At 34.9% G+C, this 25,853-nt stretch overlaps 3 protein-coding genes and 1 long non-coding RNA gene across 7 annotated transcripts in view; 2 read left to right on the top strand and 2 right to left on the bottom strand.

Annotated features, from left to right (window-relative positions):
* Window positions 1-270: 270 nt before the first annotated feature.
* LOC132733229 (uncharacterized) lies at window positions 271-1,864 on the bottom strand. The gene is made up of 2 exons (XR_009626149.1): window positions 1,347-1,864; window positions 271-514 (listed from the first exon to the last, which is right to left on the bottom strand). It is a non-coding gene; the product is annotated as an uncharacterized LOC132733229 (long non-coding RNA).
* Window positions 1,865-3,775: 1,911 nt separating this feature from the next.
* Window positions 3,776-13,259, top strand: LOC132734476 (thymocyte nuclear protein 1-like). Its single transcript, XM_060721256.1, has 7 exons — window positions 3,776-3,919; window positions 4,589-4,776; window positions 5,098-5,166; window positions 6,309-6,404; window positions 9,798-9,859; window positions 11,973-12,157; window positions 12,487-13,259. The coding sequence occupies exons 1-7, from the start codon at window positions 3,898-3,900 to the stop codon at window positions 12,528-12,530; spliced, it is 666 nt and encodes a 221-aa protein (XP_060577239.1). The 5' UTR covers window positions 3,776-3,897; the 3' UTR covers window positions 12,531-13,259.
* Window positions 13,260-14,826: 1,567 nt separating this feature from the next.
* On the top strand, window positions 14,827-19,972 carry LOC132734379 (uncharacterized). The gene is made up of 2 exons (XM_060721146.1): window positions 14,827-15,074; window positions 18,003-19,972. The coding sequence occupies exon 2, from the start codon at window positions 18,080-18,082 to the stop codon at window positions 19,376-19,378; it is 1,299 nt and encodes a 432-aa protein (XP_060577129.1). The 5' UTR covers window positions 14,827-15,074; window positions 18,003-18,079; the 3' UTR covers window positions 19,379-19,972.
* A 2,937-nt stretch (window positions 19,973-22,909) lies between these two features.
* The window catches only part of LOC132734092 (TAF5-like RNA polymerase II p300/CBP-associated factor-associated factor 65 kDa subunit 5L), a 27,997-nt gene continuing 25,053 nt past the window's right edge, over window positions 22,910-25,853 (bottom strand). For 2 of the 4 annotated variants that reach the window (XM_060720845.1, XM_060720969.1), the window contains exon 16: window positions 22,910-25,474. In XM_060720845.1, coding sequence (XP_060576828.1) covers window positions 25,360-25,474 — 115 coding nt within the window. In that variant the 3' untranslated portion in view covers window positions 22,910-25,359. The remainder of the gene's footprint in view (window positions 25,475-25,853) is intronic. The other 2 variants (XM_060720899.1, XM_060721046.1) reach the window with 1 other exon arrangement.

Raw genomic sequence — 25,853 nt, 5'->3', positions numbered from 1 at the left:
AGCGTTTTTAAATAAGTTGTCTCTCTTTACAAAAAACATTAAGCATCCTAACGTCCCTTACGGCAACTGAGATATATATATATATATATAATATAGGATTTTCCCTACAGAAAATTTTCTGTTTGTCATAATATGACCAATAAAGCAAATTATCTATGATTATAAAAAAAATATGTCCTAGATTGTGAGGCTCTCTTAGTTGGTATGTTGCATCATATCTAGTACTGATTGGATTATGGCTAATGACTGCAAAAAATACAAAACAATACAAAGAAATGAGATATTTTATTTCATCAAATACAGTATGATATATATAATCAGATTTATTCATATATCATATGACACCACACGTGGCAACCAAGTTTATTCGTGAATATATTGTACTCCTGAAAGCCATTTGCAAAGCAGCCCTCTTTCTCGACGCATTTTTCAACGTCAGTGTCATAGGTCCAGATGGTCCTTGGTGTACACGGTCCTCTTATGGTGGGAGCTGATTGCAGACAGTACTCGTCAACTGTAAAGGAAAAAATAGTAAAAACAATAAGAATGCACGGTCTTAAAGACCAAGAATGCTTCAGAAATGGTTTAAGTTTTATTTCTCAAAAGCTTTCATTTTTGGCGTCCTGTTAAAGTTTCCAAAACATTATTCATTAGTCAGTTACCTGAACTGTCTGTTGCTTTTAGCCAGTTAACTGAATTGTATGTTGCTTTTAGCCGGTTAACTGAACTGTCTGTTGCTTATTTTGCTTTTGGGTCATTAGTACAGTTATATATAGCGTTAATAATTCTTTGTTTACATTTTGCTTCATTTATTACAAACAATTTCACATTCAGCACTACTTTCTCAAGGTGATTATCTTCTTGCATGCTCTTAAACCATTATTTAAAAAACATAATTTTTATGTACCCCTGAACTCCGAAGACGAAAAAAAAAGTCCTTAATTATAATAAGCGCGACTAGTCGAGTGGAAAAACAAGCTGGTCTTTTAACATTTTTGTCGTTCTTTGATAATCTTTCCTTAACAAGAAAATGTGAATTTTATATTTTATATTATGTTTTAGATAATAAAGAACACTGTTGCCTTTTTCGCACAATACCTACGGTAAAAAACAAGGCTCATTTGATAAAAAAGACCGACTTTTCATACTTGAACATGAAATTTTGGTCTATTTCCGCAGAAATTGCTGCAAATTATATATTTTAAAGAATCAAATACATATACCTGTATTTCTGTTCAAATGGAGACAGTTTAATTCACCTTTAGTCCTTTTTTCTCTTCACATAATTCCTAATAAGTTTTACTATATATAATAATGTATATTATAGAATATCATTAAATCCTTACTTCTCCCTGTCGGGCTTTCGTCCGGGCCAGCAGATGTCATTGTGGCTAGGCTTGCAAACAAGATAACGCACAACCCAATCATTTTGTTTCTTAAAATAAACCAAATAATTAACAAATCAAACTTGCTCCGCTGCAATTCAAGCTATCCTAACACGTATGTCCGAACAAAATTATAGCGGATACGTGTATATGTTTTTTCCGCATGTTTTGCACATGCACTTCAACTACTTCAAAATAAAGTAATAAGAACTCTTACGCAATGTATTTTACTTAACGGTAATATGAAGTAGTTTCCTGTTTGATATCACAGACACTTGGGGTGTGGAGCTAAAAACGCCTTTAATATCCAAATAAAATGTATATTATTATAGACGTTGAAATATGAAAATATTTCAAAACGGCTTATATTTAGTTTTTTGATATATATGATCAGTACATGTGCTGGGATTGACTTAATTAATAATATTTACTATATCTCTTCATTGGTCATTTCTCAATTTACCTGCTGAGTATTAAAAGCCAATATCAAGGACCATGTCTCAAACGTTTGCTCCTTTATATTATCGTTATTCCAACGAATAAAATCACCGTAAGAATGTTCAAGATAACATATATGTTTTTGTACTCATATTTTTGTTGTTTTTTGTATCGTTTTACTTAAAAAAAATATTTTAAAGGTATTTAAACAAATGTTAAGTGTCTATTAATTCAATAAAAAGTTATTTAAAATGTATACAAACCGGTTTAAATAATACATACCTTTTGCTGAAGTTGAATGTATCTTTCCCTTGCCTGAAACAGCTAGAACTAATATTTTAAAAATTGCTTTAATATGGCTCGTCAAAGAGCACACGTGTTTCTCATATTATTCATTTATTTCCCCTTCATTCATTTATCATTCTGACATACAGATGTTGCAGCAGCCGACAAACCCGAACACTAGCAGCCGAAAGCCAAACTTCTGAAAAATAACACACGTTACATGTAATAAGTGCAAATACACATATATTATAAATTTTCATTTTAATATGAATTTGTTAGAAAAACATCGAAAATCATTTGCAGTTGATTTGTATATGTTCGGTGGGTTATTTTGATTAAATAAAACAAGTTTTTTTTTGTTTTTTTTTAATGCGTTTATTTAAGGTCGCCGCCGGAAACCCATATGGGCGACCGTACACTCAAGTCGGGCCATCCTAGAGCGTCCCGCCGAGATTTTTTCGTTGATTTTTTTCCAGCTTTATTGGTGGAGGAAGACCCCAGGTGCCCCTCCGGGCATTATTTCAGGCACGAGCGGGCACCTGGGTAGAACCACCGACCTTCCGTAAGCCAGCTGGATGGCTTCCTCACATGAAAGAATTCGACCCGAGTGAGGATCGAACCTACAGCGGTGAGGGACCTGTGATCTCAAGTCAGCGACCTTAACCACTCGGCCACGGAGGCCCCCAATAAAACAAGAAGGCGCAGCGGTTGTACATAATGCCCATACATTAGGCCTAATGTGATTCAAAAGCGCAATCTGCGTCATAAGTTACGAGGCGCGTTAGCGCTAAAATAGTTTAATAGGAAGCTGTTAGTCGTCATCACTTTTGATACTTAATTTGGAAATAAGTTCATCGTCACAATGTGTGTAGTACCCTCGACTAAATGCTGTTGGGACAAGAAGGTTCTGCTGTTCCTGGGTGGTATGTAAGAACAATGAATGACCACATTAATTACAGTAACTTTGCAGACGACAAACTGTTTCATGTCGTATATTTCGCGAGTGGCAGCGAAAATTCACTTGACAACAGAAGGTGATCGAAAAGCCTTGGTTGTGACTGTGTCAAATGTCAATGCGATTAAAGAAAATAATTGCACCATAATGTTACAGTATTTTTGCAAACGACAATATGTCATATTTGCAAAGGCCCAGTTTAAAAATTAGGTTGCGATATAAATTAGTATCCGTCATTTATTTACGTGTTTGCTTCATCTTCTTAAAATATTGATATCATTCTATGATTACAATCATTGTAAGTTGTGCTTGAAGGGTTAATTGCCTTTAGATGTTGAGCCATCAGAAATGCAGCCACCTTAAAATTATCCCTGCGTGATCGTAAAGCAATAAGGTACTTTGATCTGACAAATTAATTCAATTTTTCACAAAAAGGTGCTAATTAATTAACGTAAATTTGAAAAAGGTGCCAATTAATTAACGTAAATTTGGTTGGTGCACCGTAAAACCAACCCTCCAACCAACTAAACAAACAAACATCATTGTTATTATTGGTGTTAATTTCTTTAATGACTTATTGTTAATGTATGCCGACAGCTAGTGGGCAGTAAACCGTATGAAGAGCTCCATGGATGTGTTTTATTATGTTAGCCTATTTATAAATGCAAAGTTTAGAAAATCTGCTTACGGCCTTTGTTTCCTCCACGTACGTTTACACATACTTTGAAAATAATAATTTAGAGGCTTTAACTCGCTGGTTTACTGATTTACACAGTTAAAGAATAAAACGAGCACCAGTTCAAAAATCGCGGGAAATAAAATAATCATCACAAAATGCCAAAGAAAAGGAAACGTGGTTTGTTTCGTGCTATTAAGTACCATATAGATTAAAACTTCCAGAAGTTTACATATGATCGGTGCATCAATGTACTCATAGTATTGGTATATAATCAATATCCTGTCTGAACAGCTTAGCAGATGACAAGCTTTAAAGCTTACTGTTTAGATCTGGACTCGAAAGAGTAAATTGCCTCTCCACTGTCACTAAAGTGCCTCTCCACTGTCTCTAATAATAGTGCCTATACTATCCGCTGTCTCTAAACTGCTAAAGTGCCCCTCTACTGTCTCTACTGAAGTGCCTCTTCACTGTCACTTAAGTGCCTCACCACTGTCATTAAAATGCCTCTCCGCTGTCACTGATAATAGTGCCTCTCCACTGCTTCTAAAGTGCCTCTCCACTGTCACTAAAATCCCTCTCCACTGTCTCTAAAGTGCCTCGATCTCCACTGTCTCTAATAATGGTCTCTTAAACACACAAAGTTACAGAAACTATTACCTTGACCCCTTAAAATAATGTCAAGCCCCTAAAATGGAAGAAAATATATGTCAGCAAGAATGGCCCTGGGGCACCGAAACTCCTTGCCAACCTATATTTAAGACTGAAAATTTATCATGCAACTTGATACTTTTAGTGTCATCTATGCATAATAACTTGTGCATGAAAATCTCACCTAATATGTTTCAGAAACAGCTCCTGTAAGAAATGATCATAAAAAAGAACCAGAGTCGGAAATTGTTGAAAAAAGTGATGTAAACTCTTCTCGAAAGATTCTCAAAGCAAAGGCTACTTCAGATTCGAACACTGTACAATATTCTCACTGGTTGATGAAATCGGAACCGGAATCCAGGTTTGAGAATGGAGTTGATGTGAAGGTATATGTATATCAGAATATGTTAGTCCAATATATTAGACGTTACGGGCTTGCCAAGAAATAAAAATATCTCTAAGCAACCTCATTTATATAGCACAAAGAAAATGTCAGAAAATAACGCGATTTTTTAATATGATTTTCAAATTTCCTTTTAATTATTACTGGTCAGCTGATATCACAAAAAAAGTAAATGATAATTTTTTTTGTTAGCCCGACTCTTTTGAAGAAAGAATCATTTAGAAACATACTTTTTTGTCCATTAATGTGTATAGTTTTGAATTACAAAGAAAATACAAAGTTAAAAGGTGTAGATTTGTTTCAGTTTGGTATTGAGGATTTAAAGGAGTGCCCTAACCAGACAGCTTGCTGGGATGGTGTTCGTAATTACCAGGTAATGATAATCCACTTATTTTAGATGAAAGGGTCAAGGTCAAAGTTAATACCCCCTTTTAAACTAAGATTTCCTGTCCTGGTTAACTTTGTGTTAAGGTCCAACTTCTCAGAAGCTACACAAATCTATCAAAGTTAGTCACTTTAAATTTGGTTTACATGTACTTTTTTAAAATATGACACCATTTCAGAAGAGTCGAAAACCGAAAATTCATTTTTGCAATAGTCAATTTCTCAAAGACTGTCAAAGTTGATTGCTTCAAACTTGGAATACTAAATCTAAATTAAAAATTAAAATGCATTTCCTAAAGGCAGGCAACCATACATGTATTTTAGCCTACATTGTACATTGTAGTTATGCCAACATTTTCTACTTTGAATTTTTGATTAACATTTTTGATAAGGTGTATTGCTCAAAAAGTATCAAAGATATTAAATTTAATCTTGGAGTACTTGTTCACTATCAAATTTGAAATAGATTTCTAAGGGACAGATATTTATGAAAACTTTTTTTCATAATTTATTCCTTTTTATATTTAGAATGATATTTGCCTTTTTCTCAAGCACTGCTCTATAATATGTATACTCTTCAAACATGTCAAACATGAAAAATTTATTAACTATCAAGGGCAAGTAAGTATGGTAAGCATTTTTGCAGACTTATGCCCCCTTTTCTATGTTTCTTTTTATAAACTATCCAGATAATAGTGGAATGTGCTGTCTGCAGACAGGTTTAAACAGTCTTACTGTAATGCTTTCCCGCCAAAAAATTGCTAAAATTGGCCAATAGTGTAATAGATAAGTCATTTCCGGAACATTATTTTTTTCACAATCTTCGGTATTCAATAATTTTTAACGTTTTATACCAAAATTTAGTGCATAGCGATACGGAATGAGTGATTATAAATAATGTAATGCCCAAGTTATAATTGCAACGATATTGGCTGATGTTAGATAATTGATTTTTTTCGGCAAAGAAGCATTACAGAAATGTTACCTTAATATTTGTTTTGATCAAGATAAAACTTGTCAGCCAACAGCATCGATTCTGACAAGATTGTGAAATATTTTAAGCTAAGGTTGTTTAATATTGTTGAAACAACCCTTCTATTCTATAATTTACATGATTTCCTACATTTTCAGGCAAGGAATTTCATGAGGGATCAGATGAGAATTGGTCACAATGTATTCTTCTACCACAGCAACACAAAGATCCCAGGGATCGCAGGGGTCTGTGAGGTAAACAATTTGATTTGTAACTTAATAATGTAAAGCAAATGTATTGTTGAAATGCTGTTTTTGTTCAGACATTTAAGCATTTTCATATTCAAGTTTTATTAAAAGTAATGGTCAATTATTTCATATGAAGCATTCATGATAAATTTAGAGATTTCTAATTTAAAGTTCTAGGTCGATGGTATTTATACCCGGTATTTGGGATCAGTAATACCATAATGTTTAATGTGTAGGATTGAATACCACTACAGCTGGTGCTGGGCAAGGACTGGAGATTTTATAACAACCATATTTAGCTGGGGGAGGACGGGGGATTTTATACTGACCATTATCTCACTAGCTTGGGAGGACAGAGGTTTTTATACTGACCATTATCTCACTAGCTTGGGAGGACAGAGGATGGGAGGACAGGGGTTTTTATACTGACCATTATCTCTCATTAGCTGGGGAGGACAGGGGTTTTTATACTGACCATTATCTCTCATTAGCTGGGGGAGGACAGGGGGTTTTATACTGACCATTATCTCTCATTAGCTGGGGAGGACAGGAGATTTTCTACTGACCATTATCTCTGAGCTGGGGAGGACGAGGAATTTTATACCGTCCATTATCTCTGAGCTGGGAGGACAGGGGATTTTATACCGTCCATTATCTCTGAGCTGGGGAGGACAGGGGATTTTATACCGTCCATTATCTCTGAGCTGGGGATGACAGGGGATTTAATACTGTCCATTATCTCTGAGCAATTATATACCGTCCATTATCTCTGAGCTGGGAGGACAGGGAATTTATACCGTCCATTATCTCTGAGCTGGGGAGGACAGGGATTTTATACCGTCCATTATCTCTGAGCTGGGGATGACAGGGGATTTAATACTGTCCATTATCTCTGAGCTGGGGAGGACAGGGGATTTTATACCGTCCATTATCTCTGAGCTGGGGAGGACAGGGGATTTTATACCGTCCATTATCTCTGAGCTGTGGAGGACAGGGGCTTTAATACTGTCCATTATCTCTGAGCTGGGGAGGACAGGGTTTTTTATACTGACCATTATCTCTCATTAGCTGGGGAAAACAGGGGTTTTTATACTGACCATTATCTCTCATTAGCTGGGAAAACAGGGTTTTTATACTGACCATTATCTCTCATTAGCTGGGGGAGGACAGGGGTTTTTATACTGACCATTATCTCTCATTAGCTGGGGAGGACAGGGGGTTTTATACTGACCATTATCTCTCATTAGCTGGGGAGGACAGAGATTTTCTACTGATCATTATCTCTGAGCTGGGGAGGACGAGGAATTTTATACCGTCCATTATCTCTGAGCTGGGGAGGACAGGGGATTTTATACCGTCCATTATCTCTGAGCTAATAAAACATGACCATGACCCATTATCTCTGAGCAGGGGAGGACAGGGGATTTTATACTGTCCATTATCTCTGAGCTGTTTATACCCTCCATTATCTCTGAGCTGGGGAGGACAGGGGATTTTATACCGTCCATTATCTCTGAGCTGGGGAGGACAGGGGCTTTTATACTGTCCATTATCTCTGAGCTGGAGAGGACAGGGGTTTTTATACTAAACATTTTCTCTCATTAGCTTGGGGATAAAACGGGGCTTTATACTGACCATAATCTTGCATTAGCTAGGGAGGACAGGGTGTTTAATACTGACCATTATCTCTGATTAACAATCTCCATATTTGACCGAGTAATTTTCATTTAACTTCCTGTTTTCAATTTCATTTCCTGTCTTGGGATTGCCCTTTCCAGAATTTTTTCTAAGTGTATTTGTTAAGAAGATGATTTTTTTGTTGACAAGATTGTGGTAGCTTCACTTGGGGTTTGAATCTGACTGTGGTCAAAGAAACCACCCAAATGCTTGTCCATGTCAGAAATATTGATGAATGGTACACAGTCAAAACTGCATTAGCAGTGACCTTGATAAAACATGACCCTGGCTGTAACAGTCAGATGAAGGTCCAGCTGAAAGCAGACTATTTTACAATTGAAAAAACTGATTTATTGTGAATAACAGTTATCACTGTATCATGGCCAATATATATTAGAAATTGAAAAACTATTTCCTTTTGTAATTAAATTGAATATAATTTAAGGCTATACATACATATGGAGCCATATTGTATGATAACATATTACAATATCCTTGTTAACCTAAATATAGTGGTAACCTGTCTATAGGGGCCATTTTAGATCAATCCCATTACTGACTACTATAGGCAGGTTAGACTGAAAAATCATTGTCACATATATTGAACATGTATGTTTTCTGACTGTAATGTTTGCAGTACCCAGGTTTGTCCTTTCTCTTGCAGGGGAATAAGGCCTAACTTAAAATTTTCTATGTTTCCGACACATGCCAGTTTGGGTAGGGTAGGTAGGTCGGAAAAATGTTTTTTTATGTCCAAAATATTGAACATACATCTCAATTTGTATATTGTGATTTTCAATGACAGACTCTTCTTCCATGTTTCATAGTAAAAAAAATAATTATGTTGTTTTTTGGCACAGTGTCTATTCTAGAATGGGTGGGATTCACTCCTATTTTTGAGAATTCCCCCCTATTTTTTCAAAGGCAGGGGGGAAATTTTACATAGAGAAAGAAATGAACAAATGTAATAAATTCTCACTTTTCGAAAAAAACACAAAAAAAACATTGTTTTTCAAATCCTAGAATAGACACTGTTGGCAATAAAAATGTTTGGGTTGTGATTTTTGTGGGTAGTTAGCAAGGGGAAACAAAAAAGCCTAAAGTTAATGTTGTTCAACAGCTGTTAAAGGGAGACACAGGCAAAATTTTCATTTCTTAGTTTTGACTTTTTCATGCATTATTCTGCAAATGTCCTCAAAATGAATACACTAGACAGTCAAAGGAACAAAACTTTTCTGCATATAAAGAATAAAATGGTGTTTTCCTAACTTGACCCGCATGGGTCAGGTTAGAGCGCGTAGATTTCACAATAGTTGTCACAGTGAACTCTGGAAACGTTAAAGAACATGTCAAATCAATTACTTAGACTTCTTTCAATCATACAATATTCACAATACCTGTTATTGTAACTTCCAGGGTTTGTTCAAGTCACATGGCTTGTTTATAAGCTATTCGGTGATTCTGTTGGCGTCTAAATTTTGTTCAACATGTATAGATATATTTAAGCTTCAAACCCAAAATATATAGAATTTATACAGAAATTCATGCTGGGACTTTAAAAAATGTCATTTTGTCGTGATTTGAGTACATAATATCATTTTTAAATTTTTGTCATTATTTTGCCTGAGTATCCCTCTAAATTGAAGAAGTTGTGTTTTATAGCATGCACATATTGGTTAGCTATCCTATTGATACATATATTATTATAATGTAACTTTCCAGGTTGTGAAGGAAAGTTATGTTGACCATACACAGTTTGATCCTAAAGATCCACATTATGACAGGTACATGTATGTTCATTTGTATAAATGTAGGGTACGCACTGGCCTGGAAATATGTACATTCGTATAAATGTAGGGTTACCACTGGCTGGGAAATATGTACATTTGTATAATTGTAGGGCTCACACTGGCCTTCGTTTAATTGTAGGGCTCACACTGGCCGGGAAATATGTACATTTGAATAATTGTAGGGCTCAAACTGTACATTTGTATAATTGTAGGGCTCACACTGGCCGGGAAATATGTACATTTGAATAATTGTAGAGCTCACACTGGCTGGGAAAGATGTACATTTGTATAAATGTAGGGCTCGCACTGGCCAGGAAATATGTACATTTGTATAATTGTAGGGCTCACACTGGCCTTCGTTTAATTGTAGGGCTCACACTGGCTGGGAAATATGTACATTTGTATAAATGTACATTATGCACTTGCAGGGAAATATGTACATTTGTATAAATGTACAGTTTGCACTTGCCCGGGAAATATCTACATTTGTATAAATGTGGGGTTAGCACTGGCTGGGAAGGAAATATGTACATTTGTATCAATGTAGGGTTCACACTGGTCGGGAAATGACATCGCTGTATGAGGAATTTTTCACGAGGAATTTTTCCCAAAGATGAAAGGTTCTATGATGATATCTTGCTCAGTAATGTAAGCATCACAAGGATGACGTTAATAATTGTGTAGATATATAGCTTTATATCAGCACCTATTTAATACATTCACTTTAGCTGCATTTATCTCTTATTCTATCACTCCACGTGATTTTGTCACTATAGACAAAGAAGGAAAAAACTGGTGTTAAACTGACAATAAACACTGGCTAGGGACTACTTGTATATGCGGCTTTTATGTTTTCACCCTCGATTATATAGTTTACAAAGCCTTTTATAGCAACAATAAAAAGCATTTTTATTTATAGTTTCAGTTCTTATAATGTTTTCTTTTCATACAATACTGAAATTATATCTCACATACACTAACGCCACATATTTGGTCCATATCAGTTAATAAATATTTTAACAAAACGGCGCCAATCCGTAAGCAACGTAATGACGTCATCGTAAGTAAACAACTCATTCATAAACAAGCTGACGTTATTTCATACATACAAGAATAATAATTCTTGCATAGCAGACTGGCGTTTCCGTGAGTTTTACCCATACCGGAAATTTCATCTGGCATGGGGGGTGCCAGATGAGTCGCGTGCCAAACAACAACGTCATCTTAGCGCCATTTATGAATGAACCGCGTTAAAATGACGTCGTTTTAGAAGGGAAATATGTCTTAGGATGACGTCATTTCGCCGTTGTTATTTAAGTTGTAAGTTCATACGCTATTGTAAGAAAATAGTTATGGATGAAATGACTTTAATTTCCATTGAACATATATCATATTGAGGTAAACCATTTTAAATATGACATAATATGGCAGAATATGCAAGAAAAAATATCTTTCATATGTTTGCGGTTCGGATCGGAATATCCGTCCCTCAGGAACCCGCCCATGGGCGGTAACTCGGCAAGCCTCGTTACCGCCCAATGGGCGGGTCCCCTCGGGACGGATATTCCGGTCCGAACCGCAAAATATGACAGATATTATTAATGGGGCACTGATGTAAATACAATACGACGTAAGTTATTATTGTTGAAAACTTGATAAAATAACGTTTTTCTTATTATTTATTTTGTTTAATAATTTCTATATCTTTGCAACAGTAGGGTGCGAAAATCGAACAGCGTTATACGAAAATCGGCACCGGAAGTTATTTCCTCTTGAAAAAATAACATTAGTGATCTTCCTTATTTTATCGTGATAGAATCGAAATAACATCGGCCTGAGAGGTGTATATCGGCTATTTAACACCGGTTTTGTCGTTTTGATGCGTAAAAATTAACCACTCAGGCCTACGGCCTTCGTGGTCAATTCCTACGCATCAAAACTCCAAACCGGTGTTAAATAGCCGATATACACCTCTCAGGCCGATGTTATTTCTTAATTAGATATTGCCTATTTGTGTATCTGGGCATGCAAGATACATATATTTGGAGGTTTAATAAACTCAAATTGGATAAGCTTTGAAAGCAAGAATGATTTTATTTTATTTCAGTTCTGCCAAGAAAGATAACCCCAGATGGTTTATGGTGGATGTGCATTTTAAACGAATGATGAAACGATATATTCCCCTGTCAGAACTGAAAGAACTTCACCTTAAACATAAAGAAAGTGGCGGGCCACTTAAAAATATTGCATTATTCACTAGAGCGAGGCTCTCCGTGCAACCTTTGACCCAAGGTAAGAAATACTGTTGACACTCGATATCTTGAATTTCAAGGGGCCAGGTATTTTACTTCTAGATAAACAGAATTTGACTTTATAAGAGCTGATGTCATCCTTGGTAAATGTTTATATCTGATATAATGTGCATTGTTTAATCCAATCCTTATAGCTTGTTCAGATCATTGGTGGAGTGTTGAGATGGGTATTTGTAATGCTAAATCTAGGTCAGTAGGTCAAATTATATGGTTTTGAGAACTAAAATTCATAGCATTTCTGAGGCATAATTGACCTTTAAATAAACTTTTTTTGAAACATTATGATTAACTGTTTTCTTTATATTTCAGAGGAGTGGGATTTTATCATGACACTGGAGGACACTGAATGTTAAAATGTTCTGACAGAGCGGTTACGACAAATTTTCCATCAGAATGGTGTTCAGACTTAGTCATGTGTTCTGACTAGAATATGTGTTCTTAGTTTCTAGTATGTTTTAACTCAGGATAATGTGTTCCGACTTGTGATAGTCAAAAATGTGTTTCACCAGATTGTGTTCAGACAAGATTATGTGTTCTGCCATGACAATGTGTTCTTATTTGGGTTTCTAACTAAGGATGATGTGTTCTGACTCAGTCTTGTTTTTTTATCAGAATGTATGGTCTGATATATACTGTGTTCTGACACTATTTTGTCTCTAACTAGAACACAAATGAGCCGCATCACGACAAAACCAACATAGTGGGTTTGCAACCAGCATGGATCCAGACCAGCCTGCGCCTCCGCGCAGTCTTATCAGGCTCCATGCCGTTCGCTATCAGTTTCTCTACTTGCTATAGGGTTTGTAAGCGAACAGCATGGATCCTGATCAGACTGCGCGGATACTCCGGCTGGTCTGGATCCATGCTGGTCTCAAACCCATTATGTTGGTTTTGTTGTGACGCGGCTCAAATGTGGTTTTGTGTTCTGACCTTATCATGGCATTTATCTTTATTCAAATTTTTTTTTATATCAAATTTTTCACTATTATTGTGACTAGAGATGCAAGAATTCTTGAATATATGAAAAGTGTGACTCTCTTTGTGTTTTAACATGAGTGGACAGGATTATGCTTGAACTGTTTGATATTTATATTGCCAAGTACTGAAGATAAAGTGTTTGTTTCTTTTTCTTGCATTTATTAAAGGAGCTCTAGTGAGGTTAAAAAGTCTAAAAGCAATTTTTTTGTCAAAATTGGTTTTTCAAAACAGACAAAGTGTTAATATTGCAAACAGTGCTCTTGTTAATTTGCTTCTTATTAATGACCATTTGTTATTAATTTAAGAGTTATATGTTGAAACTACATGATTTATTATCAAGTTTATTTTGGTATAATTATAATCTATATACATGTATCCAATCTTTTTAGTATTTTTACATTGAAATTTGTTGTTTCATTTCATATTTAGCAAATTGTTTTCAGCGCTTTGATATTCACATTAAAAACAACAAAATAAACCTAGTTCTTTTTCTGTCATACAGTTTATAAACTTATTTCGTATGGTTTAAATTCTTCACAATCGGTAGAAGATAAACTTGTTGACAGAATTACACGGCTTCTCCGTAGTTTAATATTTGTTTAAGGTATTAGCACCCTATAAGGAACTACAAAATTGACATTGACTGTTTTCAAAGTTTCCCTAAATTTTTAAAGAAGTATATTGGTTGATCTTGTAAAATATGAAATAATTTTACCGTCTAGTTTTGATTTTATTACACTTTGAAAATATCAGGTACCATATTTATTACTTGATTTAGCATAATTTAGCCAATAAATACCTATATAAATTTAAAAATCAAAATTAAACACTTTTTTCCTTCTTTCCAAATGGGACATGAGAGATACATAAATAATGTTAAAAGAAAAAAGAAAGAAATTCTGGGGATTGAACCCACGGCCCTCATTTTCAATGTAGTTTACAGTAGTTTTAGCCTATTTGAATACTCTTCAAAGCGGAGGTAATGCATTAGGATGGTAATACCTTAAGTTATTTCATGTGACACAATATTGAAATGAATGTACAATGTACATGTTCTTTCCTTTTTAGAAAGTGGGAGTGCATAAAATTAATGTTTTTGCAATGTTTTTGTCTTGGTTATTGTTCCTTACAAAAAATTTTACAGTTCAACGCATAAAATGTTAACCTTGAGCTTCTGTTAGATCTACACTTCGCGTTTATTTTCTATAAAAGTACATAGATTCACTGATGCATGGATCATCAATATAATGTTTATGCACATACATGTACATGTAGTAGGTGCGTGCACGTGATTTATATGTATAAATGTTGTCTCCATTCGGCTAAGCCTACTAATGTACATGTCATAAAAACTCCATTTGTGTTTGTATGATAATATAGATCTACTCCTTGTTTTTCATATAAATTTATCATATCAAATGATGATAATAAGACGTTATTATTGATATGATATTTCTATTGAAATCATACTTGTAATTTCTCTAGAACGCTTCCTTGAGCGAACCGATTAAGAGACAATTGTTTTTCCCGCGCAATAATTCAAACTGTTTTAAATCGATACCAGGCGACTGTCGCGAGTCCGATAATTTATGTATAATACAAGGTTGTCAACATAGTAGCTATGGTTCTAGATATAAATAGAATAAGTATATATAAATAACTTAACCTTGTACACATTGTCTGTGACCTGTATCAGTAAATGATCTACATGATTATGCGTCAACGGGTTATGTTTATTTTGTATATTACGTATACGTGGAACAAATTTCTTGTTTCTGTTTGATTAAGTGATGATTTTGAAAACACCTGACGTCATAAGTAAAACAAACATGGAAACTATGAATATATACGTGGATTTAAAGCAAACCCATGCATATCTTGATAAGGACCCTGGATTAACGTATGAAATACTTTAAACGGTAAGTCTAATCGATTAAATATAGATCTAGTATTGCATTGTTTAAGTGTGTTGGAATAACCTCATTTTACAAGTAGATCGTGAAGGTAGTATTGATGAAACTACCAACTAAAACAAGGTTTTAATACTGTTCGTTAGACTTCATTAAAGGGACTCAGGACTGCATTGAATTTTTTTTATAAACTGAATTTTTTTGATTGGGGGTGGGGGAGGTGACGGATTGACGGTTCCGTTACTTGGTTTTCGAAATTAATGTTCCATTTCGATGTATGTCTAGACCAAGAATGATATAAAATGGAATCCAGTACCCCCCCCCCCCCCAAATCCTTTGTGTAAAGCTACATTTGTTAAAAAGGCAAAACGAAATAAAAAATGTTATGTTCTATTATCCTATGGCATTTGCCATCAGTAGAGTTAACACAAACACAAAACCTTGATTGGTAATGTCTGGCAGTCAGATATCTTTATTGTCTAAGAGTACATTCTGATATAATCAAAAGATTAACCAAAAAACTTCAAATACGCTTTCATACAGAAAACAATTGTAGCAAACGTTATTATAGATGACACAAAGTTGGACATCAAAAACCACCATGTTAGGTCAATAAAGACGTCTGGCTCTAACAGATGATGTAATTTATGTATCACAGGTTTGGGGATATTTTCATTTCATAATAATACAAAATTGTTACAGGAACCCACAATTATTTGACTAAAATTGTCTGTGTAAAGCTGGAAAGAATGCTCTGGCATGTTGCCAATGATAACCGGATTCACGTGTGTCGGTTACCAGTCCGAATTGCAAAACCTCAGTGGAGTCCCTTTAATTTGAGCTATTATTCAAGGACATCTAATGGTCACGGTGCTTCTAGTAAGAATGCCTGTCTGAAATGATTTCTTATTATTTGCGGTTTTGATTTAAAGCATGAAAAAATAGCTAGTATTTTCAGTACGCGTGGTAAAAAAACCACTGTTTTGGCCTCTTTTAAAATTCATTTTTGACCATTGACCGTACGTAGAGCCGTACTGAACTGCCAAAAGTCAGAAATATTTTTTATGGTACGGTGGTTTCAATTTCAGGAGCGTCCCGAATGTTAAGATCTGCGGTCAGAAAGAGTATATTAATTTTTTTAATCGGACAAACCCCTTTTCTTTAGAACGCAAGTGTCCACTTTAAGGTCATTGCATTCACATGTACCCATTAAACCTCTCTTTTTCAAATATTCTTGTAAAGTTTCTTCTAAAACTAGAAAAAAATGAAATATTCTATTTTATGAAATTATCATATTTTGTTGAGTTCAAAATTGAATTATACAAGATGAGTACAGAGTTGTCAAACCTATATTGGACGCGACGATGACCGAGCCTGATATAGGTCTTGCAGCAGTGTAGTGTATCAGTCCATTGATAAAATCAGTTTAGTTCCGAACAATGTATAATGACCTCTTTATTTCATAACCACGAGTTTTTGACGGAACTTTGTAACTTTAAATACTTTAAAGATTTGATATGAATTTTTGGATTCTGAAAATGAGGCTATATGGGGTACCGTATGCATTTGATATGGGGTTTTTTTTTGGACTCTGGAAATGAAAACGAAGTTGTGATTTGACAAGGTTGGATCCAAAAATGATTTCCATTGGCACTTCACGTGATTCTAACGTTTGAAGTTTCATTGATATTTTTTTTATTTTTTGAAGGTGTAAAATAAAATGTTACCTGTATATACAACATATGTATATATATACAGTGTATGTCAAACCAGCAAGAAAAAATAGTTTGTCTATTACATGTGTCTTTTTAAAGTTACAAAGCAGCATCCAGAAATCATTTGATTGATTGATTGATTAATTTGTTAATTCATTTTCTTTTATATTAATGATTGTCAATTGGGAGTGTTAAATATTTTGGCAAAAAAGCTGCTTTAGATATTTCAAATATTTTACTGACCGAGTTATTATATGAGCCGCGTCACGACAAAACCAACATAAGCTGTTCGCTTACCTACCCTATTACAAGTAGAGAAACTGATAGCGAACAGCATGGATCCTGATCAGACTGCGCGGATGCGCAGGCTGGTCTGGATCCATGCTGGTCGCAAACGCATTATGTTGGTTTTGTCGTGACGTGGCTCAAATATCAGGTGACATATTTGACCTATGAGGGCGTTCTTCAGACATCTTACAAACTTTACGACCCGCACAACTACATGTAGTATATTTAAAGCATTTGTTTAGTTTGGTTTATGTAGATTAAATTCACGTTTCACGTTCAGTTTAACTGTTGGGAATAATAGAAGTATAAATATAAATAAATAAATCTTTGTCACTGTACTACTGTATACCAGTATCAAAAAAAAGCTCTTGTACGGTTTGGGATAATCAGGTAATATACATGTATATAGTTATATATATTTCTACATGTAGAATTTCCTACTGACTCGGGATAAATTACACAAGTCAAGGTAAACAATTACTTGTATATATAGATAAAAGTTAGTGACAAATAACGAAAGAACTAACACATTTATAAAGGCCTTTTGAAGTTCAACAATAAGAGATAGGCCCCCGTTTGATTTACGGTATTGATTTTCATTTTAAAGCAGTTACAGCGTTCCATATGAGTGACGGTGAATTTAAACATTTCTTTCGAATTGACATAAGATTTTCCTACTCGGATTTCGAAAAATAGAAATTAAGATTAACGTTGACTTTACATTTATAAAAACTATCATGGAGTTTGCGTATTTCTTGGATTCATTCTTTGCGTTTTGTGGATTTATAAAAGGGATCAAAACTGTACGTAAATTTTGTGAAAAATAGCTGATCAGAACCGATGTGTAGACCATTTAATACGGTCTACCCTGAATGAAAATTGCAACCGTATCGATTACTTGTATTTTACACGAATGCAAATGTTATATTTTCAGACAAGAGCAACAGAATTTAGTGGCAGCTTCATAAATCAAACGCTAACAACAGTCATTCAACAAATACATCGTCTGTAATGTCGATTTCTGATAGGACAAATCACAACGATAGACCGGAAATTAATGAAGCAGAAACAACCGGTGATATTCTAGTAGTAACGCGGGAAACAATAGTACTGGAAGATACAACGATATTGGAGGATACAACGGTAGCGGAGGATGCAAAGACGCTCGAGGATATGAAACAGAGGCTGTGCGCAATGTTTCATCAAAATGGTAGAGAAATATCTGAAGTAGTGAAACGAAAACTTGTTTTACATTTTGATGTAAATAAAACTATAGTTCCCGTAGATTCGGCGACCGGTGAAACTGTAGAAGCTGCCTTGAACATTTATCTCTCTGGTATGGCGTGGGGAAAGGATCGGGAAGGGGTATGGCATTCTTCTAGACACGAACCTTCCAGTCGTCCCTTAGACGCCACTGACGTCAGTTTCTATAAGTTTGAAGAGAAACGTCTTCTGCCTCAGAAATCTAAAGACAGAGCGGCACTGAGGTATCATTTAACGTCGTTCACGGATCATCCACAAGGAACGACGTTTAAGCCATACCTTAATACTTTGTTGGACACTTTGAAATGGAAATTGCCATATGACGAATCTCTACACAAAGAAATGACCGTTCCTGGAACAAAATCCAGTCGATTTCATTTCATTCTGCCGTCTTTTTATACACTTTTGAACTATTTGATTCAGGAAGAACGTGATTTCACTGTAGTATTTAGAACTTACGGAAGTGACGCAAAAGGCGTTCTTAAGAGTATCAAAGCAACCATTGGATCAAATATGCCATTTTGTCATAATTTAGAAAGTCTTTTGGAAGGTTTCTCAGAAGAAGTGCCTATTTTAAGAAGAGGCGAAGACTTTGGAACTTTTCGGTTTTTATCGGAATGTGAAGATTCGTGTGAAAAGTCGGAAGAATGTGAAAATTGTGAAAATGTGAAAAATGACAACGAAATGTACAATTATTTCTCAAGTCGGAATGGAATATCTGCGATAAGGGACGATTGTGAAGATTGGTACAAACATGGGTTTGACCCGACAAGAGGGAAACCTTTGTGGATTGACCAATCGGACCCCAGTACTCATCACATTTTCTTTGACGACAACATTCGGCCAGGAAATGCCGACAGTATTGTAAATGTGCGAGTTCGGGAATCATCGGGTGACTTCCGGAATGTGTCCATGGCGGAAGAATATAATTACGTCAATACAAATATAGTTCCGGTTGTTTTCTCTGAAGCAATATTAAATAATGACTATTACATAAAGAAACTGAAACTGTGTGAGGACAATTATTCCAAGGTGCTTATGTTGTAAACCATAAAATGCTCAGTTTAAACATGACTTTTTAGCTCTGTTTACCAGTATTATTAATACTGTTCATCCTGTGGAAAAAAATGACCAATATGTCGATCCTGTCCGTGATTTTCCTCCTTATACATGTATAACAGAGGCCAATAAAAGGACACTTCCCAATTGAAATTTTTCTTGAAATCATGTAGTTTTCCAAAAGATCTGATCGAGCTTACTAGCTCCAGCTTATTTACTTCCCATGCAAGTTAGCAATATAATATGAGCGATGATTTTTCCTGGGACATACGATATCGTATGTCCCAGATTTTTCCCAAAATCAAGAGGCTGTAAGACCTCTTCCAAATTAAGTGAGAAAAACCACTGCCAGTTACATAGTACTTCTCTTTATGTTTAATATAAACTTTATGCCATTATTTAACGTTCACAGCCAAGAATGACTGTTTATTAAATAACCCATTGTAAAAATGTATTTCCTCCTACATATTAGAATGCTGTATATATTCATTTAAAATTTGCATGACTCTTAAAATGTTTATAAAGTGTTCCTGGGGCATAATATAATGTACAGTCTGTAAAAATGTCTCTGATTACATCCCAGCTAGAGTCTACGTTTATATATATATATTATATATATATATATATATATATATTATATATATTATATATATATATATATATAAATGACACATTTAATGTTATTCAACTTCGAATTTAATAAACCAGAATTTAGTTTTCCGCAATACAAGTATTTGTATTTCAATATCTTAATTTCAATAGGTGTTATATTTTATAAACTTTTCAAAGTTGATTACACCCCATCGAGACTTGCATAAATGAGTTTGTACAAAAATAATGGCTCTTAATGTAAACAAACTGGAGCCCTGGTTACAATATGTTTCGATCACTATAATAGTTACCTTGTCTAGAGTTTCTTCTCCTTACACTTTACTAAAGAAGGGAACCAGACTACCCCTTACCCTGCTAGCACCGGAAGTGACGTGCATTTGCTAACAGTACTTACCCTTAAACTTTAAATGGACTGTCCCAAATTCAAAGCAGGGCAATTCCATTATACAAATTCAGCAGGTTAAGGGTCAATTTAACTTGCGTTCATTATACAAAAAGCCACTATGCAAAACATTGTGTGGGTGCTTTGTCCTTTATTTGATTATGGTAATAAATGTACATGCAAGTTGAATTCATTTTAAAGCAGCACGCCTCCATATTCATTACCATTAACCAATTTAAATGTACCTGCTCAGTGCTTTGAATATGGAATAGTCCATTTAAAGCTAAAGGGATTTCAATGAGCTAGTCTACCAACAGTATAGAGCGGAGCCTACTGGCCTGGCTCTAAACTGGTGGCAAAGGCAAATCATTCCGGTTCCAACAGGTTAAAACTTAAAGAGATTTTTTTAAAAATTTGAAAAGTAAATATATTTTCAAGAGTAGCCTTAAATTACATGCACTTCTAAGATTATAATGCCCTAATGTCTAAAGGCACTTAAAATCCATCCCAAAATAGCATAAATTCTTATCAACCATATTAATTATGCTAAAATACCAATAAAATTATGCTAAAATACCAATTATTCTGGTAGATCTAACAAAAATATTGTCCTTAGAACATACATTAAATATATAAATGTATATTCGACCTTAAACAAGGTTTTGGCATGAAGTGCAAATATTTAATATACACTCATAATTTTCATTTACAAGTTGAATGTTTAAAACATTTTTTGTCTCATTTATTCATATGAAGGCGTGCAGCTTTTATAATTATACATCTCATTGTGCGCATTATAAATTCTTTTAAACCTGATGCATATTCTGCAGTAGAAGAACTATATTAACCCCTGTTATAAATTGATTTTCCAATTCCTCTTTGCTAAACAGGTCTGAGTAGATAAAAGAAAACCAGTTTAAATTTCAATGGGTAATTTTTTTTTTTTTTTTTAAGAGATGTATGAAAACCTAACTTTTTGTATGATAAATATATTAAAATAAATTTTACATATTTTACTTGCATAGGATGGTATCCTGTATGTATCTATGCATAAGATATTTATAATATATGGCTACCTTTCATCAGTCTTTCAATATTAAAATAAATTTAGAAATACCTTGGTTTCATTGACTTTGTTTGGAGATTATATCATGTTGCAATATGTATATTAAGTTGATATTTTTGTTTTTATGTTTGCTGATATTTTAATGCTTAAAAATCAAATATATTAAAGCTGCTTATAATTGATGTTGTTATGGATTTTATATACAAAATGGTCAGTGACAATACAGTTAACCCATACTCTGCTGGTTTTGTGTTATGGACACACCCTGCTTGTGTTATGGACACCCTGCTAGTTTTGGCAGACACACCCTGCTTTTGAATTTAGAAATTGCCATTTATTGTTTCAAGTGATTTCAAACATAAATTTATGATGTCAATTAGAAGTCTGGAACAATAATAACAATATGATTAACTTTTCTTTTACAAGGTGTTGGTATACCTAAAGTGACACAATGCAGCATACAGCAAATATACTATATACATTACAAACAGGGTGTGCCCCTACCATTGTATACCCTCCTAAAGATATCCAAGGAATGAATAGCACCCCCCCCCCCCAAAAAAAAAAAGAGAATATATTGCCACAAGTTCAATGTACATGTATGTACTATCTAAGGATGCATTAATGGGCGATGACACATTGGAGAGAAAAAGACAACAACCAGACCAAATTACTGACTGAAAAGTGTCTCTGTGACCATGACCTCTAACCTAATGACATCAAAATCAATAGGGGTCAGTATCAAGTAACATAGGCACAATCCCTCGCAAGTAATTGACTGGACAAAGTTTTTACTCTAAGTGTCACTGTGACCTTGACCTTTGACCTAAAGACTTAAAAATCAATTGCGGTCATTTACAGGCAAACAACAATACAAAAAGTAATAAAGTAAATAAAGAAAAAGAATAACAAAATTCAAAAATGTAGGTATTCATAAACATTTATATTTGATCAACTCATGTATACAAAATTGCAAAAAAATGAGTCCAAAACAATATAATTCCACAGGAATTATTTTAAATCTTATAGAAAACAAGAGGGCCATGATGGCCCTGAGGTCGCTCACCTGTATATAGGCCCCCCCCACCCCCAGGCCAATTTTTACCCAAGGGCTTTTATTTGTTTATTTGAACAGACTTGGTAGACACCCATAAGAAGAAGTTTCATGCTAAACATCTAAGTTCTAGCTCATTGGGTTTTTTAAAAGAAGATTTTTAAAGTTTTTACTATACACATATAGTTAAAAACAATGACATCCCTGGGGCAGGGCCAGTTTTGACCCCCGGGCTTTTATTTGAACAAACTTTGTAGATATTTACTTAAAGATGTTTCATGCTTAATATCTAAACTCTAGCTATTTGGGTTTTTTCAAAGAAGATTTTTAAGTTTTTGCGATACACATATAACTTCATTAATATAAGGAAAATCAATGACACCCCCCCTCCCCCCGGGCGGGGCCAGTTTTGACCCCAGGGCTTTTATTTGAACATACTTGGTAGACACCCATTAGAACATGTTTCATGCTAAATATCTTAGCTCTAGTTCTTTGAATTCTTTAAAAGAAGATTTTTTAAGTTTTTGGGGCGGGCCAATTTTGGCCCCAGGGCTTTTATTTGAACAAACTTGGTAGACACTCATTAGAAGATGTTTCATGCTAAATATCTTAGCTCTAGCTCTTACGGTTCTTTAAAAGAAGATTTTTTAAGTTTTTACTATATGCATATAGGGAAAATCTATGACCCCCTGGGGCGGGGTCAATTTTGACCCCAGGGCTTTTATTTGAACAAACTTGGTAGACATTCACTAGAAGATGTTTCATGCCAAATATCTAAGCTCTAGCTCTTACGGTTCTTTAAAAGAAGATTTTTTATGTTCTTACTATATGCATATAGGGAAAATCAATGACCCCCCGGGGCATGGCCAATTTTGACCCCAGGGCTTTAATTTGAACAAACATGGTAGACACTCACTAGAAGATGTTTCATGCTTAATATCTTAGCTCTAGCTCTTTGGGTTCTTTAAAAGAAGATTTTTAAGTTTTTACTATATGCATATAGGGAAAATCAATGACCCCCTGGGGCGGGGCCAATTTTGATCCTAGGGCTTTTATTTGAACAAACTTGGTAGACATTCACTAGAAGATGTTTCATGCCAAATATCTAAGCTCTAGCTCTTACGGTTCTTTAAAAGAAGATTTTTTAAGTTTTTACAATATGCATATAGGGAAAATCAATGACCCCCGGGGCGGGGCCAATTTTGACCCCAGGGCTTTAATTTGAACAAACTTGTTAGACACTCACTAGAAGATGTTTCATGCCAAATATCTTAGCTCTAGCTCTTACGGTTCTTTAAAAGAAGATTTTTTAAGTTTTTACTATATGCATATAGGGAAAATCAATGACCCCCGGGGCGGGGCCAATTTTGACCCCAGGGCTTTCATTTGAACAAACTTGTTAGACACTCACTAGAAGATGTTTCATGCCAAATATCTTAGCTCTAGCTCTTAGGGTTCTTTAAAAGAAGATTTTTTAAGTTTTTACTACATGTATATGCATATAGGGAAAATCAATGACCCCCTGGGGCGGGGCCAATTTTGACCCCAGGGCTTTTATTTGAACAAACTTGGTAGACACTCACTAGAAGATGTTTCATGCCAAATATCTAAGCTCTAGCTCTTAGGGTTGTTTAAAAGAAGATATTTAAAGATTTTTCTTTCGGTTGCCATGGCAACCAGAGTTCTGCATGGAATTAAATTCTTTGAACAATTTTTAAAGGTGACCACCAAAGGAACATTCCTATGAAGTTTGGATGAAATTGGCTCAGTGGTTTATGAGGAGATGTCATTTAAAGCAAAAGTTTACGGACGGACGGACGGCGGACGGACGCCGGACGAAAAGCGATCACAAAAGCTCACCCTGTCACTTTGTGACAGGTGAGCTAAAAATGTATGGAATCAAATTACCATGATTTTTCAAAAAAGTAGCAAATAATCTCATTAAAAAAGAGATCACATTCTACATGTCTCTTCTGTCTGTAATATACATGTAGTTTTATTCAACAGGTATGCTTAAATTTCTTGAAATGCAAGAGCACTAATAAATTATCCTGACTGAAAAGCTAGGAAAACATTCCAAAGTCTTTCTTGTTATACATGTTTTGACTGCTCTACTTGCTAGAAAGCCTGACTTGCAACAAACAACATTGCCTGAAATGCAAGTTACCAGCAACCAATCAGCAGTCTTGGTTAAATGCAAAGAAATGCATTATCTACAGCAAGAAATCAAAGTGGACATGCAAGTGTTAACCAACAATTATCCTGGCTGGACTTCAAGTAAGTCAACAATTATCCTGGCTGTACAACAAATGAACCATCAATTATCCTCGCTGGACTGCAAGTAAACCAACAATTATCCTGGCTGGACAGCAAGTAAGTCAACAATTATCCTGGATGGACTGCAAGTAACCTAACAATTATCCTGACTGTACAGAAAGTAAGTCAACAATTATCCTGGCTTGACTGCAAGTAAACCAACAATTATCCTGGCTGGACATAAAGTTAACCATCAATTATCCTGGCTGCACTTTACATTTTCAAGCAATTATCCTGGCTGGATTTCAATGTTAACCAAAATTACCCTGACTTGATAGTAAGTATTCTGGCAGGACTGCAGGCTTACTAGCAATTATCCTGACTAGACTGCAAGTTGATCAGCAATTATCCTGGCTGGACTGCATGTCAACCAACATTTATCCTGGCTTGGTTGCAAACAAATCACCACAGTTCTCGTTTAACTTGTTTAGCTTGCGAGAATTTCTGGCTGGTATGCAAATATCACTGGCCACATTGGTTGCACAGCATAGTAACCACAATGTTTTCACACTAACATATTAGTATACAAATATAATAAATCATACAGCTCCTGCAGCCTGTAGTACATTATGAGTTGTATAATTTAGATATATCACGGGGATTGACTTTGTGGGGAAGGCTCCGAGAAGTTCCGCAGAGTTATGGTTGTCTGACCTACATAAAGAGCGGAAAAAAAATAGTCGTTATTCATTAAAGTTTAATAACAAATGTATAATTCTTTATAATATAATGTTGTATCATACTAGTATAATGTAATGTAAATTACATAAATAATATCAAAAAAGATTTGAAAAAAAACCTAGGTCATTCTGAAACAGCTAAATAATGCAGCTTTAAAATATTTTATCACACACCCTGGCCGATTTTGCGACTCCGTAAATATGGTATTGCACGGCCGTGCATATATTTTGACGTGACGTCATTAGCGTAATACAAACATAGTGTAAAGACACGCTAAATGTAAGCGTTATACTATAGGCGCGTCACTGAAATATGACTCTTATTACACCTTAAACGGTCTTTATTTTTGGTA

The sequence above is a fragment of the Ruditapes philippinarum genome, unplaced genomic scaffold (genome assembly GCF_026571515.1).
Source record: "Ruditapes philippinarum isolate M1 unplaced genomic scaffold, ASM2657151v2 ctg998_1_1_1_1, whole genome shotgun sequence".
In the NCBI taxonomy this organism is placed as follows: Eukaryota; Metazoa; Mollusca; class Bivalvia; order Venerida; family Veneridae; genus Ruditapes; species Ruditapes philippinarum.
Note: the sequence above shows the minus strand (reverse complement) of the source record. Positions and strands in the feature narration are given on the sequence as shown.

Bases quoted from the DNA above. Each gene is read 5' to 3' on its own strand.
- LOC132734476 (XM_060721256.1), top strand. From the start codon at position 3,898: ATGCCAAAGAAAAGGAAACGTG. The intron at 6,405-9,797 runs GTAAACAATTTG...GTAACTTTCCAG, and splicing joins GGATCGCAGGGGTCTGTGAG to GTTGTGAAGGAAAGTTATGT. The intron at 12,158-12,486 runs GTAAGAAATACT...TTTATATTTCAG, and splicing joins CGTGCAACCTTTGACCCAAG to AGGAGTGGGATTTTATCATG.
- LOC132734379 (XM_060721146.1), top strand. From the start codon at position 18,080: ATGTCGATTTCTGATAGGACAAATCACAACGATAGACCGGAAATTAAT.